Raw genomic sequence first — 19,440 nt, forward strand, 5'->3', positions numbered from 1 at the left:
GACAAATATCATATGTTCTCCCTGATTGGTGACAACTAACCGAGCACCAAAAAGGAAACCTGTTGAAGTAAAATGGACACTCTGAGAAACAGTGACTTGATCAGCTCTTGTCCTGACTGTTGATGTACAACTTAATACTTTATCCCTTTTAGTACTGTTTTTTTGTTCTACTTAATACTACTGGTTGAACTCTGTAATTAACACACAATTATTCTTAGGTGTTTAAATTTAACCGAAAAGTGATCTCTGTTAATATAAGAGTGGGAATAAGAGAGGGAGAAGATGTAAAATCTGGGACATATTTATACACTGTAAAGCAGTTTTCATACAAAGTGAAGGAAAGAGTCAGTAAGGAAAAGAATACATAAAAGGTGTCCATAAACAGATGTTCCAGTTCTCGGCTTTTTTAGTGACAACAGTTCTTGGAGGCGTATAGCCCGGATGGGGAAGGAATTCCTATTTCTGAATGCTCATTGTACACAAAGCCCCTCTTCATGCCACCTACCTGAGCTTCAGTAACTGCAAATTAAAACAAATGCAGTACCTCCTGGTTCTCAAATGTACACTTAGATTTGAGGTTAAGGGAAAGAAAAGAGGAGTAGAAAAAAAAGAAGAAAGTCATCACGTTCGACGCCTTTTCATTCTTATTTGTAAGCTTTTGAAGATGTCTTTTATTCTACTAGGTGCTAAAAACACCTATATGTTATTTTCAGATGTCAGAATGATTATAATGAATCAAATATAAAACCATACACATTTATAAGTATCATTGGTTTACTTAAATTAGCCATTCATTCATTCAGTAAATATGTACTGAGCACCCATGTGCTGGGCTCCAAGCATTTGCTATATAAAGATAAATAAGGCTCCTGTTCTGACAGTACTTATAGGAGTGTATTTCAAAAGGTTCATGGGAAGGCCGGCGCCGCGGCTCACTAGGCTAATCCTCCACCTTGCGGCGCCGGCACACCGGGTTCCAGTCCCGGTCGGGGTGCCGGATTCTGTCCCGGTTGCCCCTCTTCCAGGCCAGCTCTCTGCTATGGCCTGGAAGTGCAGTGGAGGATGGCCCAAGTGCTTGGGCCCTGCACCCGTGGGAGACCAGGAAAAGCACCTGGCTCCTGCCATCGGATCAGCGCGGTGCGCCGGCCACAGCGCACCAGCTGCTGCGGCCATTGGAGGGTGAACCAACAGCAAAGGAAGACCTTTCTCTCTTTCTCGCTCTCTCACTGTCCACTCTGCCTGTCAAAAAAAAAAAAAAAAAAAGGTTCATGGGAAAAAATGAATTAAAAGGTAAGCTTATTTTGTTGCAAAAAGTTGTTTGAATCCATGCACAATTTCTATAATGTGTATCTTCCATGAATTGAAGCCATGGGATGATTGCAATGGGAATGCTTAGATCATACAATGGCTTTCAAAGGTTGAAGAGTGTACCACAAAATGGGGAAGAGAGATGAAAGAATGAGAGAGAAGCTGGTGCTGGGAGGAGGAAGGTGGGGATTCTGGAAGGGAGAGAACTGGGCTCATGAGGGAGATTACTCCTGGCTGGGTAGATGATGTGACAGCGAAACATTGGAAGGACCTGTGTTTCTGTTTTTGTTGTTTGTTTTTTTGCAAATCACTCTATTTTACAAAAGTAATGAAAATGAAAATTCCATAGCTAAATTCCTATATTTATTAATAATTCTTTTTTTTCTACTCCACATTTTACATTAGAAACTCTTCAAGTTGTTATCCTTGGTTCTATTAGCACTGCTTTCTTGTGGTTCGTTTGTTTGTTGTCAGTGTTCTCAGGGATCTGGAATGTTCTTTTTTTTTTTTTTTTTTTTTTTTTTTTTTTGACAGAGAGAGAGACAGAGAGAAAGGTCTTCCTTTTTCCATTGGTTCACCCCCCAAATGGCTGCTACAGCCGGCGCACTGAGCCAATCCAAAGGCAGGAGCCAGGTGCTTCCTCCTGGTCTTCCACGGGGTGCAGGGCCCAAGCACTTGGGCCATCCTCCACTGCACTCCCGGGCCACAGCAGAGAGCTGGGCTGGAAGAGGAACAACTGGGACAGAATCCGGCACCCCAACTGGGACTAGAACCCAGGGTTCCAGCGCCTCAGGCGGAAGATTAGCCAAGTGAGCCATGGCTCCGGCCTGGAATGTTCTTCTAATGATTTCCAATTATCTTTCACCCCATTTCTGCCTTAAGGTTCACATTCAAATCATCAGCCTTTTGCTGGCCACTGTCTCCGGGCCATTCACACATCCAACCCATCAGATTCTTCATCTTCTTTCTCAAACATGCCCTTCCTGCTGAGTTACTGTCTCAGCCATCCAGATCATTAAGTCCATCAGCTTTCATCCTCCATGTCTAAACAGTTATCAAACACGTCATTTCAGAGCATGGTAACTCTGGTTGACAACAATTAATTGCATACTGCAAAACAGCTAGAAGAGAGGATTGTGACTGCTCCTAACACAAAGAAATGATAAATATTTGAGGTTGTGAATATGCCAGTTATGTAGATCTGATCACTACACCTTGTATACACCTTATATATACTTACTGAAATATCATACTATATCCCATAAATATAATAAATGATTTTTGTATCAATTACATATTTAAAAGAATATGCTCTGTGAGTTTCTCAAGAATCTCTCCAATAGGCCCAGTATTTTCCTGTGGTTGGACACAGCCCTGCTAAAGCTCTCAGCATTTCACTCCTGGGTGAGGAAGCTGTTGAGGGACTTGTTAACTCCACAGACTTTAACCTCTCTGCTGAAGGTTCCACATTGCTGCCAAAACCAAGTTCTGATCATGCCTCTCCTTAGTACTAGTTACCAACTCCTGACTTCTTGCAGAATAAGCCAACTACGATAGCCTAAAGTTTAGAACCTCTGGGGTCGAGTGTCTGCCCATCTTTTTTACCACATGCCTCACCCTAGTGTCTTCATCTCTGGAGAGTCACAGAGAACTCTGCTAGCTCCTACAGAGGTCATCATGAACTTCCCCACTACCATGGCTGAATGCTACTATTTTCTCTGGGGAGGATGCCATTCTGCCCTCTTGCCCACCTGGATTCTATCCATCCTAACACTAACACCACTTCCTTCATGAAACACTCCCAAATACTCTAGAGTGAGAACTAACCAAACCCCTCCCCACATCCCATAGCCTTGATCTGTATTTTTAATTCCTGCCTATGCTGTACTTGTTCATCTTAAAGTTAACAAATGTATTATCAATCCACAATCTCTTAAACACTGACCTGCATATATTAGCATGTGTAACAGAAAAACGTTGAAAAGAGTAAGCATCCTATAATGTCTAGAATTATCAACTAAATGGATAAAAGGGATTAAGATACACATAATTTGTGAATATGGAGATTTAAAAAGTAATTAACAAAATAATTACCATGGTGGATGATTCCATTTTCTAATAATGCTTGTCCCAAGTGAACGCCTTCCTCAGGTCTGTGAATCTCTCCAATTTCCAATAGCCATGATACAAATTCACTGCAACAGAAAGCCAGTGGTAAAGTCAGCAACCCTTTCTATGAGAAGACCCACCTGTACCAGGCAATCATAAAGGAACTCTACAAAGGAAGTTTCAAAAACACAGGTGTATTTCAAGAGTCATTTTTTCTCATATGTAAAGCCTTTTTTTCTCATTTGTGAGGCCCATAGTCATTTAAGCTGGACTCTATTCTAGAAGATCCATGTCTATAAATTCAGACTTTCCTAAACTACGCTTAACCAACTATTCAACTTGTTGAGGCCTCTCATAAACACATAGTGAAAATTTCAGAGTAGCTGTAATTATAAGGCTAACACTATCCACATAAAGGCAAATTTGGGACTAAAGGGGAGGAAGCAGTCCTAAAGATAGTTAAAAGACTGAACCAGGTAGAGAAATAATGGCTTACTATAAAGAGTCAAACTATCTTTAGCATGGATTCCCAGGCACAGAGAACTAGTGAGCCTGAAAATTCCAGAGGGAGAGACAAAAAAAAAAAAAAAAAAAAAAAAAAAAAAAAAACCTGCATGTACTGCATAGCAAGCAGAATTCTTATCAAATCCTCTCACCACACTTCCTCTTCCATAAAGATTCCCACCACTTGGTTTTTCAATTAAATGCTAACTTAGGACACAGCTGTGAAGGGACCTTTCATATGCAATTAAAATACCAAATCAGGTGACCTTAAAATATGGAAATTAGCCAACTGGACTTGACCCAATTGACTGAACCCTTTGAAGCAGTGGTTTCTCAAGCTGGTGCCTCAAGAGGAAGTCACAGGAATTAAAAGTATGAGAAGAAATCCATATACTACTGCTGACCTTGAAGATGGAAGGGGCCACAGACCAAGGAATGCTGCCTCTTGGCACTGAGAGCAGCCCTTGGCTGACAGTGCCCAAGGAAACAGGCCACAAGGAGCTGAATTCTGCCAAGGACCTGGAGATGCAGGTGGTGGACTCTTCCCCCACAGCCCCAGGTTAGAGCCCACTCCAGCCAACACTGAGATTTTGGTCTTGCAAGATCCTAAGCGAAGAATTCATCTAAGCTCATCTGAACTTCTGAGTGCAAGTTAATAAATGCTGTTGTTGTAAGTTGTTAAGTATGTGATTACTTGTTATTCAGTGCTAGAAAAATAATACACAGCAAAAGATATATAAAACTTTTGCTATATTGTTTTTAAATTTTATTTTTTTTTAATTTTAAATTTTTAAATTTTTAAAATTTTTAAGTTACATCATTGTATCTAAAGGGTCAGCCATAAAAAATACTCCATGCAGAATCATCCCTCAGAACTACTGTGGGTGGGAAGGAACAGAGCTCATGTTTTTCACCATTGCACAGGCAGCCCCAGCATGTAGATAATAAGAATGATGTTTGTAATGCTTAGGAGAGTCTCAGCTATGCAGCAATTTTTCTTAATGATCAGGTGGTATCATTAAGAGACCACTAGATACAGAGACATTTTACAAATAGAAAATTTTATCATACTTACATTTTAAAAAATCAAATAACATTTGAACTTTGACATAAGCTAATCTATTTTAGACTGATTTTCTTTTTTTCACAGAGGCCAGAGAAGTAAAGCTATGCACAGCAACAGGGAATTATTTTTCTATTTATTTCAAAACCCAAGACACAAAATGGCTAACGACAAATAATTGTTTGGATATGAGATGCTAAAATGATGAATTATCTAGTCTAAAAATATGCAATGTAGAAAAGCTGTTAAAATGCTTTCCATTCTTTTATTAAGAACCATCCAAAAGAAAGACAATAAGAGAAGAAAGAGTACAGTAGTTAAGAACCTGTACTTTGCAATAAGACTACCTGAATTCAAACCCTGTGTCTGCCCTCACTAGCAGTTAAACCTTGGGCTAGTAAATCTGGCTCTCTAAACTGTTTTTTTCCAATAACATGGAAATATTAAGAATTTCAATGTCATAGTTCTGTCAAAAGATTAGATGACATGAAGTAAGTCAAGAACTCAGAACAGTGCCTCACACACAGTGATATTTTTTAAGATTTATTTATTTATTTATTTGAAAGGCAGAGTTGCAGAGAGGCAGAAGCAGAGCAAGACAGAGCGAGAGATCTTTCATCTGCTGGTTCACTCCCCAGATGACTGCAACAGCCCAAGCTGGGCTGATCTGAAGCCAGGAACCTGGAGCTTCTTCTGGGTCTCCCACATGGGTGCAGGGGCCCAAGGACTTGGACCAACTTCTGCTGCTTTTCCAGGCATATTAGCAGACAGCTGGATCAGAAATAGAGCAGCAGGGACTTGAACTGGTGCCCATATGGGATGGTGGCACTGCAGGTCAGGGCTTTAACCAGCTACACTGGCTTGCAGTGAATCTTATAAAACATCGTAGCTGACAAGTGAATCGAGATGGTTCATATGTGGCTAAAGCATTATCTATTTTGATGTCAAAATGTCCCTGAACATGTCTAATTGAAATGAGGGAAGAGTCAATTTAAATACTGTTAAACATGTGGAATATGCAAAAAAGGGTAAAGGGATAGCATAGTGGCTTATCATGGCAACTACTCAAGTAATAGGAAGATTCCAGTAACACTCTAGTAGTAACAGATCATTATCCACACAGAAATGACCCAAACATGGCTTATGATGCACAAGTGTCATACTGTTATGGGGAAAGCCACAATAAATATAGCTGACACAACTGAGTCTCCCCTACATTATCAGGTGCTCTGGGAAACACTTCACATATCATCACAATTCATTAGCATTACAACCATAGGAGACAGTTCAGGTAAACAGCAAAATGCCTTCTTTAATTAGGCCAAGTTTGATTCTGTTCTAACTTTCTAGCCTTATTCCTATAGACACCTGATAGAGGTGGCATATCAGTTGTATTACTAGGCAGCATTGTTTACAGTAAAAATGACCCCAATGGCTGAATTGCATTCATAGTGGGAAGCTGGAAGTGACTCACTTGCAAGTGGGCATGTCCTGATGAAGACACTGGAAGTTATGTCCATGAAGTTCCTATAAGAGATACAGTCCTTTGACAGCCCAAGGCTAGAAGGGCCAGGATGGACTCAGATCAGCAGTTTTCCTTGCACAAGAGTTATCACCCAGGGGTTACCAGCAAAAGCATAGCTGTGTGACCTGCAATGAGGATCACTCTGAAGAAGGGAGCCCATGGTGCAGGCTGTGAGTATCTATGGCTGTACTGAGTGGGGCACAGAGACTGTGCCTATGGTTGCTTTTGTCATGTGTCCCCAGAGCTAGTTAAAAAGATGTCCTGGTGGACATTCCAGGTAAGCACTACAATCATCTCCATGTTCAAAAAGAAACAGAAACGTAACCTTCCCAGTACCATGGCTAGCCTGTGGTAGCAGCAGGATCTGAATGGGACAGTCTGGTTGCAGTTTAGGCTTTAAACTAGTTACTACTAGTCTGCATTCTAGAATTGGCATTGGCTATCACTAACTGTATGAACTCCTTAAGCCCCCTAATCCAAAGTTATTTCACTCCTAAGTATGTATTCAAGGATCAGAAATAATGTACAGAAAGAAGCTGGCATAAAGTCTAGCCTAGAATTACCTGAAGGCAGCTACTGCTCCATTAGGTCCTGCACGGACTGGGCCAGCCAGGGAAGTGCACTTACTGCTCTCTGCAGATACCAAAGAACGCAGCCTGTCTGCTCTTGCTCGAGCCTGGGTGTCTTCTCTGTCCCTTGCCCCCCGCCTGACCCCTCACACGACCCACCCTTCCTCCATCCCCTCCATGCTGACTCCAGCTGTCTGAATCAGGCAGCAGCTTAGATAGTGAGTCTCTTCTCTCTAGTCTTTCCTGGCCTTCTAGATCATTGTCAACTCTGACTTTTGGGTTGTGGATAAACATCCACCCCAGACCAGAAATTTTATCCCCTACAGACAAACTGGCCTGCATGCCTTCTTTGCCTGCTTCTCCTTCATAACATGGTACATTAGCAACAATGGAAGTTATGGATGGCCTTGGGTTATCTGGTCATGATCCTGGCAACCTGTCCATTCCCTTATCCTGCTATAGCCCAGGAAATGTTGATCATGGGGAAATATTCAAAAATGTTTAGGGGAGTATTTTTTAAAGAAAATGAAAAAACAATTAAAGGAAAGTTAACCTGTGAGATAGTGAGAATATAAAAGAAATACATGCAGGCAGGCAACCAAACCTACCTTCCAAGAAAGCATTTAGGAAACGTGGTCAGTTTTCTTTTTCTGTCTTTGATGAGGTTTCCTTGTTTGCACATCATTTTATAAAGTTTCTCACCCTGTTCAGAGATCATTACCCAGGTGTCTTGTTCCATTCCTAATTTTAAACCTATCAAAAATGAGGGGAAAAAAAAAACAGGTAACTGAAGAAGTCTCTTCATTCATTCACTGTGCCTTCAATAAACTAGCATTTATTATATGTGTACAAATGTGCTGGGGGTTGTAGATCAAGAAGCTCATGGTATCCTAGGGAGAGTCAAGGCAAGATCCCTAAGGCATATAGCACCTCTGTGCAATTATGCCCAAAGGCATAGGGTGTAGCCAGTGGAGTGTAAGCAGCTGGATCTCAACCTCCATGGACCTCAGAGCTAAGCACCCTGCTGCTGTGGACAGGTGAGCCTAAGTAGACAGGGTGGCCTTGGAGACAGCTCAAGAGTTGGGGTGGGGGGACTGTGATACAATGGAGGCGTATCCAGTTCTCACTTCCATCTGTGAACCGTTAGGAGAGGTTTCACAAAAAGGCTATGCTCGAGCGCACAACAACAGATAGGTATTTCTAGAGAAAGAAGATGCATTTACAAGAGGCAACTAAGGTCAAGCAACACAGAGGCAGTGTGTACTGGGTTTCAGGTGAGAAGACAAGAAGAGGTGCTCATGGGTTACGGAAGATCCTTGTTCACCCACAGTTTTAACCTACTTCATCGCTTAGGTATTGGGGATACAGTTATGTGTTTTAATCATCCAGAGGGGAAAAGCAGAGGGTTGCAGTTCAAGTCCCTGCAACCACAGGGACCACACAGGGAAAGGTGAAGTAGATAAATAAGCAGCAGGTGCTAGTGAAAGGACACAGCAACTGGCTCACTGCAGGTGCGGGGGGTGGTGTCTGCCTAGCGGTTAAGACATCCACATTCCACGCTGAAGTGCCTGAGTTGAACACCCCTTGACTCCTGCTTCCTCTAATGAACAACCCTAGCAGGCAGTAGTGATGGTGGCTCAAGTAACTGGGTTTCTGCCACCCACACAGGAGGTGGGGTTGAGGTGCCAGCTCCCAGTTTTGTAACTCTGCTCAGCCTCAGCCATTGCAGACATTTGGAAGGTGAACCAGCAAATGGCAGCACACTCTTTCCCCTCTCCCCACCTCAGCCCCCTGCCATATCTGTATCTGATTCTCAAACAAAAAGGACAACAATTCAAAAATAATCGTAAGTGTGCAGGAGAGAGAGGAATCAGGATGCTTGGCAGGCTCTTGGTGAGAGTACTTAACGGAGGTGGGAAGGGATATTGGGCAAAGTGTCCAAGGAACTACAAGTCCAGTCAGTCCTGGCAATGTGGAGTGGCATCCAGCAGTCATTACACAAGTATGTGAAGCTCAGGAAAAGGACAAGGCTGGCCCCAAAGATTGAGAAACTGGAAGTGCAGAAGTAGAAGTCAATCTGGTGGAAACAGATAACCCATGCAAAGAATCCACTAAGAAGAAATCAGTGCCAAAGTTGCAATCCTGAGATCACTGACACTTAATCAAGGGATGGGACAGAGGAAGAGCTATTGCAGAAATGAAGTATCTGAATTACTTCCACTCTTCAAAGCTACAAATTTTCCTAAGGCTTTATTTATTGTTTACGATGCAGGGGTCAGTAACATATGTCAATAATGGTAAATAATCCCATAAGAATGGAGTATGATAAAGACAAATATCATAAAGTTTTGTAGAATGTACTTTTTTTCTTTCATTTTCTGTTCTTTCTGATACTTGTCTTGTGTGGATGATAGCCATTCTGAGGGAAAAAGTTCAGCTTGATGAAAAATTCAATTCACCTTCTGAGTTATTTGCTTGGCTACATGAATTGATTCCAAGATTCAACAAATCTTTAAAAAGTCAGTTATGCATACATAACTTTTACTTTTAAAATCTCTATCTGGATTTTCATCCAAGATCAATCAAAGGACTGTTTGAAAATGCTTTGGAAATTTTCATACAAATGTGTGCTCTGAATACTTTAATCAAGGCAGAAACTTTGTATATTTGTAAGAGAAAACATCTGGAGATGTAAGAAGGCATTCTCTGTGTTCTGAAATTTCTTTACCAATTAAATGTTTTATTCCTCAATCTCAGGAAAAGTAATCGACAATGGTAATGCTTCTTAGCAATTAAGAAATCAATTGGTAAACAAACCAGAGAAAACATGCCTATCTCCTAGCTAAATTACAGAAATATGCCTTCTTGTAGATAACTTCAAACAAGTGAATAGTATCAGACCAAATATCTGTAAATCTTTCCTTTTTTGTTACTTTAATTACCATAAAACATTCATATTTATGGAGTGCACTATTTCAATACATATACACAATATGTACTAATCAAATCAGGCTGATCACTATTTCCATCTCATTATTATCTGTTAGGGGCCTCTGGCTCCTCTCTCTCTCTCTTTAAAAATTTACTTATTTATTTGAAAGGCAGTGTTACAGATAGAGAGGGAGACATAGAGAGATAGAAAGAGAAAGAGATTGATTTTCCATCTGCTGGTTCACTCCACAAAGGCCAGGGCTGGACCAGGGTGAAGCTAGGAGGCCAGAACTCCATCCAGGTCTCCCAAGCAATTAGCCAGGGAACAAGTACTTTAACCATTTTCCCAGGCGTATTAGAAGGGAACTGGATTGTAAGTGGAGTAGCCAGGACTCGAATCAGCACCCGTATGGGTTGCTGCACTGCAGGTAGCAGCTTAACCTGCTGTATCACAATGCCAGCCCCTGAGCTTCTTTCCTCTAGTTTTTATTTTTTTGGCTGGGGCGGTGGGTGAGGGGTAGGTATTTGGTCTAATGCTTAAGATGCCTGCATCCCATATCAGAGTGCCTGGGATTAATTTCTTGATCTGGATCCCAGTTCCAGTTTCCTGCCAATAAAGACATGGGAAGGCAGCAGATGATGGTGCAAGTAGTGGGATCCATGCAAATCTTTCTTAAACCATAGAGCAATTTCAACCTAGGTGGGGTCAGCACTGTGGTCTAGCAGGTAAAGCTGCCGCCTGCAATACAGATACCCCATATGGGCAATGGTTTGTGTCCAGGTTGCTCCACTTCCAATTCAGCTCCCTCCTAACAGCCTGGGAAAAGCAGTGGAAGAGCCGGTGCTGTGGCTCAATAGGCTAATCCTCCGCCTGCGGCGCCGGCACACCAGGTTCTAGTCCCGGTCGGGGCGCCGGATTCTGCCCGGTTGCCCCTCTTCCAGTCCAGCTCTCTGCTGTAGCCCGGGAAGGCAGTGGAGGATGGCCCAAGTCCTTGGGCACTGCACCCGCATGGGAGACCAGGAGAAGCACCTGGCTCCTGCCTTCAGATCAGCGCGGTGCGCCGGCCGTGGCGGCCATTGGAGGGTGAACCAACAGCAAAGGAAGACCTTTCTCTCTGTCTCTCTCTCTCTCACTGTCCACTCTCCACTCTGCCTGTCAAAAAAAAAAAAAAAAAAAAGCAGTGGAAGATTGGTCCAAGTGCTTGGGCCTCTGTACCCACATAGGAGACATGGAGGAAGCTCCTGGCTCCTGGCTTCAGGTTGGCCCAGCTCTGGCCCTTGTAGCCATTTGGGGAGTGAACCAGTAGATGCAGTAGATGGAAGACCTTACTGTCTGTCTCTCCCCTTTCTCTGTCTCTTGCCTCTCAAATAAATAAATGAAATCTAAAAAAAAAAAAAAAAGTTAATTTATGGGACCAGTGCTGTGGCTAAGCCTACACCTGAAGAACCGACATCCCATATGAACACTGGTTCGTGTCCAGGCTGCTCTTCTTCCAATCCAGATCTCTACTTATGGCCTGGGAAAGCAGTGGAAGAGGGCCCAAGTCCTTGGGCCCCTGCACACACATAGGAGACATGGAGGAAGCTCCTGGCTCCTGGCTTTGGGACCGGCCCTGCTCCAACTGCTGCGGCCATGTGGGGAGCAAAACAGCAGATGGAAGATCTCTCTCTCTGTCTCTCCCTCTGTCTGTAACCGCCTCTCAAATGAATAAAATCTTTGAAAATGATTTAATTTATATTCAAAGTGCCTAAATCTATAATTAGCAAGCTAACATGGGGTCTGGGAATTGTCAGTGTACTATTAAATACATTAGAGATAAACTGTAGGGTGCCCAATGACATGGCATTATAGTGATGACGTTTGTCCTGTAAAGGAAGACTTTGTGATGCTGCTTTGGAAATGGCAACAATAAAGTACAAAGGAAACTGAACACACTGTAAATAAATAATAATAATAATAAATAATAAATAAAAGCAAGTGAAAATATTTAAAAGACATCACCAGCCATACTGTAATTATTTTGCAAACCATATAATGTTTCTCTTTTATTTTAGTAAGAATATTATTGGCACTCAAAACATACTTTAGCAAGAGGCTTACATCACACAGTAAATCAAAGAGAGCAACATACAAATTTCCACGTGCTCATAACTCTTCCCAATTCTTTGCTCTCATGCTAAATTAGAGACCTAAAAAACAAAAAGAGTCCAATGCATACTCTCACCTTTTCGCCGCTCTCTTTCTTTTAAAATAGCTTCAAACCATTCATGCTTCTCTTCAGGTGTTTTTGCCATGCACACAAACCATTTATTTTTTGCCGTGTTATGTATCTTCCACCCATTAACAACAATGTGTCCACTGCTATGGAAATCAGCTGGAAATTAATAGGTGAAGGTGAGAAAACAAAGCAATGTACAATATTGCATTAATGTGCTCATTCAATACACAACTTTCTAAAACCTTTTAATTCTGTAAAATCTTTAGTACAGTTTAATATATAATAGCATTTTGCAGAAAAAGGGATATTTTGCAGAATTAAATGGCTTTTTGCTTTATAAATATTATTATTAAATAATAAATAAATGCATGTATGTTGAAAAACACAATAATAAAAAATTAAAGAAATTTATACACAGGATGTAGTCAGTGATCAATAATGGAACACTTGTAAGTCATAACACTAATATATTACATGAAATCTATTACAGGGTCAATGCTGTGGTGTAGTGGGTAAAGCCGCCATCCCATATGGGTGCCAGTTCAAGTCCCAGCTGCTCTACTTCCAATCCAGCTCTCTGCTATGGCCTGGGAAAGCAGTAGAAGATGGCTCAAGTCCTTGGGTCCCTGTACCTACATGGGAAGACCCAGAAGCTCCTGGCTCCTGGCTTCCGATTGGCACAGATCCGGCCATTGTGGCCAACTGGGGAGTGAATCGGTGGATGGAAGACCTCTCTCTCTCTCTCTCTCTCTCTCTGCCTCTCCTTCCCTTTCTGTGTAACTCTGACTTTCAAGTAAATAAAATAAATCATTAAGAAAAAAATCTAGTAGAGCAAACTAGCATTCATTTATTCTATGTCCAAATATATTGGTAACATTCCTTTGACATCAAAAGAATAACATTTAAGGATTTTCTTGTCAGTAATCAAGCATTCAAAGGAGTCAGATTCATTTTGTCTTTCTATCATTCCTTTGAAATAATATTCTAAGTTACAGGGGCCAGCGCTGTGGTGTAGCAGGTAAAGGCGCCGCCTGCAGTGCTGGCATTCCATATGGGTGCCGGTTCAAGTCTCGGCTGCTCCGTTTCCGATCCAGCTCTCTGCTTTGGCCTGGGAAAGCAATGGAAGATGGCACAAGTCCTCGGGCCCCTGCACCCGTGTGGGAGACCCAGAAGAAGATCCTGGCTCCTCCTGGCTTTAGATCAGCACAGCTCCGGCTGTTGCAGCCAACTGGGGAGTGAATCAGCAGATGGAAGACCTCTCTCTCTCTCTCTCTCTCTCTCTCACTCTCTCTCTCTGCCCCTCCTTCTCTCTCTGTGTAACTGTGACTTTCAAATAAATAAATATTAAAAAAAAATTCTAAGTTTCAGAGGCTGTCTAGACCCCACAGAGAAATTCTCTATTACTTACGAAATTGCACAAGAATGAGAACAAATCAATGGACATACTGAACTTATGGACTTAAAACTGCAGACAATCCATTATCAATATACAAGGTTGAAACAAACAGAAACTCACAAAATGTTTTCTTTGGGGATGTGTTGACATTTAATTGTGTTTTGTCACTACCTCGCCATAATTTTGGCTAAAGGTTCATGTTGGCTTTGAACATGTCAACAGCAAGCCCCCCAGGGCAGCTCCCTGCCTGCAGAGCAGGTTGGGAGAACAGCAGCGTGACTTGCAAGCGGCCTTTACTTGCACAACAGTCTCTGCAAAGCAAGGATCCCAAGATGGAAAAACATATGACAGAGGCCTGAGTCAGCATCTGCCCCAAATAAAGTGACACTTTTGATGTGACTTCCTTAACATTCATTAAGCAGCAATGGCCATTATACAGGAGGTAGCCACAAAAAAGTTAAAGGCGGTTTAGCGAATGACGTTAAAGCACATTGTTTTGTTTTGTTTTGTTGCTCTCAAGTGATCTATATTTAGTAAGTTCTGAATAGAAGCAGTGGTGCTTGGCACTCATTCTCTCATAATTTGGTTCTCATACTCTTCCTTTAGTTCCAAACTCACTATGTATTTTCTATAGTCAGAGTAAAAAAAAAAAAATCTAAAAATGCATTAACAAGTGATGCTATATAGTTGTGGGGCCTTCCAAACTTCCAGGTTACATTCTAGCCAGGATGGAATTATATGAGACATCAGTCTGTATTAATATGGGTGCCAAAATCCCATGAATAATAAATAACTGATGGAGGATTGATTCCCCCCCATAAGGAATTTACACACCATTTCTGAAAGGAATTTTTGTACTTTCCTTCTGTCTTTTATGTACTTAATGCATATTCATGTTCTGTGAAAGTAGTCGAACTTCATAATTCATGGCAGATATGTTAATGGGCTTTCATGGGAAAATAAAAACCATTACTTCATAATTACACTATAAGTCCTCATTATTAAGCCATAAAAATGACCAACTAAGTAATTATGATAAGTGAGTAGAAAAACATCAAAAATTTTAAATTGTATATGTAGACAGCCCCCTGCCCTGCAACCTGTCACCTTACAAGACCTGCATCACAATAAGCCCAAGACTTCAGGTTGTCTTTCTCTCTTCTCAGGTCAGGCCACAGTGAGCTAAGTGATCCTTGCAATGCAGTTTAATAGACCATGTAGTAGCCACACAAAACCTACAACGATAAACATTAGACTAATTTAAAATAAATACAATGTGTTCCTCTCAGAGAGCACAGGGTGGGCATGAGGACATGAGACAGAGTAGCAGGAAAATGCTCCTGATGTGGCACAGGTGTGTGCCCTGTGGCAGCCACTTCTACAACCTGGGCCTTCTTTCCTCGACTCCCTGGGTCTGGTCACTGCCCTCCCTTCCCTGCCTGCTCTCTCTTTTTGCATCAGGGCACATCTTTAAGACAAAAGCCTTTGGTGTCTCATCAGTGACTCCAGTCAAAACATGTGGACCTTGCTTTAGAGATTCTCTTTAAACTGAGTCTGATAGGCCGGCGCCGCGGCTCACTAGGGCTAATCCTCCGCCTGTGGTGCTGGCACCCCGGGTTCTAGTCCCGGTCAGGGTGCCGGATTCTGTCCCGGTTGCTCCTCTTCCAGGCCAGCTCTGTGCTGTGGCCCAGGAAGGCAGTTGAGGATGGCCCAAGTCCTTGGGCCTTGCACCCGTATGGGAGACCAGGAGAAGCACCTGGCTCCTGCCTTCGGATCAGTGCGATGCGCAGACCACAGCTGCCATTGGAGGGTGAACAAACGGTAAAGGAAGACCTTTCTCTCTGTCTCTCTCACTGTCCACTCTGCCTGTCAAAAAATAAAACAATAAACTGAGCCTGATCTACCCAACCAGTGTCATTTTCCACACGGTTCTGATGTGTGTCCTCATCACTCTTCTTGTCTGTGGCTTCCCTGGTTGTCCTGTGAACACTTATGGACTCCCCAGGTTGAACTTCTCACCATGCTACCCACCCCCTTTCTTCCCTTGCTCCTTATTAACATGTACCTCCTCTTCCACGCAGCCATGCCTGACCACTCTGGCCTGCGCATACACTGCTTTTGAAAGTCACAGAATTAAGCACAGAACCAGACAGATAAGTGGGTTTGTGGTTACATGTGACCACTATTTCAATGTAGAGAAACAAACATCTCTAGCTGACTGCAAAAACGTACCTCAAATAACAAGTTAATTACTATGCAAATATAATATTTTGGAAGAACACTTTGTATCATATAATAATCTTAAAGGAAGAAAAATATTCATTTTTTAAAATTTTTATTTATTTGAGAGTCAGATAGACAAAGAGATAGAACTCTTATCTGCTGGTTCCCTCCCCAAATGCTTACCCACAATAGCCTAGGCTGGGAGAAGGCTGAAGCCGGAGCCAAGAAAATCGAAGTCTCCCACGTGGATGGAAGAGTTGTAAATATTTGAACCACCTCCTGCTACTCCACAGAGTCTGGATAAGCAGTGAGATGGAGTCAGGAGCCAGAGCCTGGTATCAGACTCAGGTTCTCTAATGTGGGACATGGGCATCTTAACCAGCATCTAAACTGCTGCACCAAATAGCAACATCAAGTCCCTTTTGGAAGTTTATATAGTAGCTAATTTTTATCATACCAACTTAAAATTACAAGTTATTTGAAATATGTGACTATTTATATTCATATGCATGTGTATTTATATATCCATATACACTCTCACAGTTTTATATATACGTGTGCACATATGCTGCTCAATATGTAGTGTACATAATTCATAATGATGTGAAGTACCAGATGTTTTACAAAATAAGCAATTACATCTCATTTATTTCAAAAGACACTGTGATTTATAAATAGCTTCATCATTTTAATCATAGCACATTGTTCAATATATTCATTCTTCAAAATAAGAATTAAACTTATCCATAAAGAACGCTCTACGATAGTGAAAAAGTCCAATTATGCGTTATCCTCAGGAATTAAACAAATTAACAAAAAAATTTAATGTCAACAGAAATTTCCAGGCTTCAATGGATCTAAAATACTAATTGACAGGGAAGACATTCAGCACAGCAGTTAAGCTGCCAGATAAGACACGTATCTCGCATTGGAGTACCTGGGTTCAATTCCTGATTTAGAATCTGGCTACTGATTCTACATTTCTGATAATACAGACCCCGGGAGGCAGCAATGTTGATTTAAGTAGTTGGAATCCTGCCATTCATGTGGGACACCTAGAGTGAACCCTTTGTTCTCTGCTCCTACCACTTGGCCATTGTGCCATTTGGGAAATGAATGTGCTTTAAAAATTAAAATTAGGTGCTGGGTGTCCTGGCACAGCAGGTTGAGCCACTGCCATCCATATAAGCACTGATTTGAATTCCAACTGCTCCACTTCCAATCCAGCCCCCTGCTAATGTGCCTCAGAAAACAGAAGATGGCCCAACCACTTGGGCCCCTACCGCACACACGGGAGACCCGGATGGAGTTCCAGGCTCATGGCTTCAGCATGGAACCGTCTCAGTTATTGCAGCCATTTGGGCAACGAACCAGTGTACAGAAGACCTCTGTTTCTCTTCTGTCACTTTGTCTTTCAAATAAATAAATGTCATTTTAAAAATTAAAATTAAAAAATTAACTTTCCAGAAAGTGTCAAGAATTAAAATTCATTAAAAATGGAATACCCAAGTTCAACAGCCTTTAGACACTCATTTCTTTCAAAACAGTAAAATCTAAGGGGCAAGGTTTCCTGAACAAGTCAGTGATTACCTTGAAGCTACACAGTTTGCAAATTCATTACTCTTAAATCAACACAGTTTTGTTTAACAAGGTGGTATTCTGCCAAAATTGATATACTATAAATCTCAGCAGACATGCTAGTATCCTTTCAATAAACTTTCATTTTAATACAATGGACAATATCCAAGTATTGTACACACAAGCTAGGAAACAGAAGAAATTATCAAGATTTATTTTCAAATGTCAACAAGCCATTATCTGAATTATTTAATACTCGTGTTCTCTTGGTCATCTGTGTAAATGTATAAATTTCCAAGGGAAGTTTTTAAAATTATAGTTTGCTCATATCATGAATATTGAGTGTTGAGCAGACCAAATTACTTTTTGGAATAAATCTTTGATTTTATTAAATAATAATCAAAATTTTCCGGCATTCAAAATAATATAAGACATTATTTACAGCAAATACAAGAAAAAAAAAGGTTCCAAATGAAAAAAAAATGCTAAAAAAGCAGTTTATTTCCTAACCTTTTTGAATTCTCAAATACATTCCTATAGGGGATGGAATTGAGGCACAGCAGGTTAAGCCACTGCCTGCATCACTAGCATCCCTTATCACAGCATTAGTTCAAGCCCCAGCTGCTCTGCCTTCATTCCAGCTCCATACTAATGTATCTGGGAAAACAGCAGAAGATGGTTCAAGTGCTTGTAACCCTGCTACTCATATGGGAGACCTGGATGGAGTCTGGTCCGGCCATAGTTGTCATGGCCAGCTGGGGCGTAAACCACCAAATGGAAGATCTCTTTTTCTCTCTGCCTCTCCCCCTCTCTCTGTCACTCTACCTTTCTAATAAATAAATAATTTTTAAATGCTTAATTAAATTAACAACATATTCAAAATTTAAGTATATCCGAAAAGAACTCTTATATGGATTACTCTTTTTCAACACTGAAAAATTATTATTACTTTTTAATTATGAATGTATTCAATCCATTTTATACAATCATACTATAGTTGTTAAGATAACTACAGCTGCTTTATTATATTGACTATTATGGAATCATTTAAAACTATGTTTAACTGCTGATACAACATGGCTATCATTAAGATAATATTTTTATTTAAATTTAAAAAATACAAGATTACAGAGTTCATGTTTTAAGCATTGTTTTCATCCATGTATAAAAAGGAAAATTGATAGAAATATTTTTAAAATCTCACTTATAAAAAAATTTAATTTTACTAAAACAATTTATTCATACTTAAGATGGTATCAAATATTGATATTAAAAATGACAGCTTGGGGGCAGGTTTTGTATTCTAGCAGGTTAAGTCGCTTGGGATGCCAGCAGCTCATATCATAGTGTCCGGATTTGAGTCCTATCTCTGCTTCTAGTCTAGCTCCCTGCTAATGCACACACACCCTGAAGAGGCAGCTGACAGCTAAAGTTCTTAGGCCCCTGCCACCGACATGGAAAATCTGGATAGCATTCTGGGCTCCAGGCTTCCATCTGCCCAGCCTAGGCTTTTGTGTGCACTTGGGGAGTGAATCAGCAGATGGAGGATCTCTCCCCATCTGTCTGTCAGCCTCTCTCTCTCTCTCTCTCTGTGTGTGTGTGTGTGTGTCTTGCTCTGCCTTCCAAGTAGCTGAAACTAAATAAACATGTAAAATAAGTAAATACAAATGACAACTGAAATTTTTCCATCTGTCCAATTGCAATGTGCCTATTGTACTGAAATCTATGGTTTGTGTGGCATTGAACTAGAGACCATATTTTCTAAAGGTCAACATTCTTGCCCTTTCCCACCACACAATGAACTAGTTCTAAAGAGAGAATATTAATGGCAGAGTGCTAATTTTGAATGGCTTTCCAAGAATGCATTAGGAAAATCACCATGAAAATTTTAGGAAGTTCAACAGCTTTCCTACTATTGTTCTTAAGCTGGATTGTTTTTCTTAGAGCATCATGATCAAACTAATATCTCTAGAATGAATCTTCAAAAAAGAGTCAACTTAGAGTCACTGAAAGAG

At 41.0% G+C, this 19,440-nt stretch overlaps 1 protein-coding gene across 1 annotated transcript in view; it reads right to left on the reverse strand.

Annotated features, from left to right (window-relative positions):
- Positions 1-19,440, reverse strand: part of PREX2 (phosphatidylinositol-3,4,5-trisphosphate dependent Rac exchange factor 2) — a 338,025-nt gene that overhangs the window by 219,444 nt on the left and 99,141 nt on the right. The window contains exons 9-11 of the mRNA XM_062188384.1: positions 12,235-12,384; positions 7,687-7,831; positions 3,403-3,503 (exon numbers count right to left, since the gene is read on the reverse strand). Of these exons, the coding sequence (XP_062044368.1) occupies positions 3,403-3,503; positions 7,687-7,831; positions 12,235-12,384 (396 nt within the window). The remainder of the gene's footprint in view (positions 1-3,402; positions 3,504-7,686; positions 7,832-12,234; positions 12,385-19,440) is intronic.

This window comes from Lepus europaeus, chromosome 4 (genome assembly GCF_033115175.1).
Source record: "Lepus europaeus isolate LE1 chromosome 4, mLepTim1.pri, whole genome shotgun sequence".
Classification (NCBI taxonomy): domain Eukaryota; kingdom Metazoa; phylum Chordata; class Mammalia; order Lagomorpha; family Leporidae; genus Lepus; species Lepus europaeus.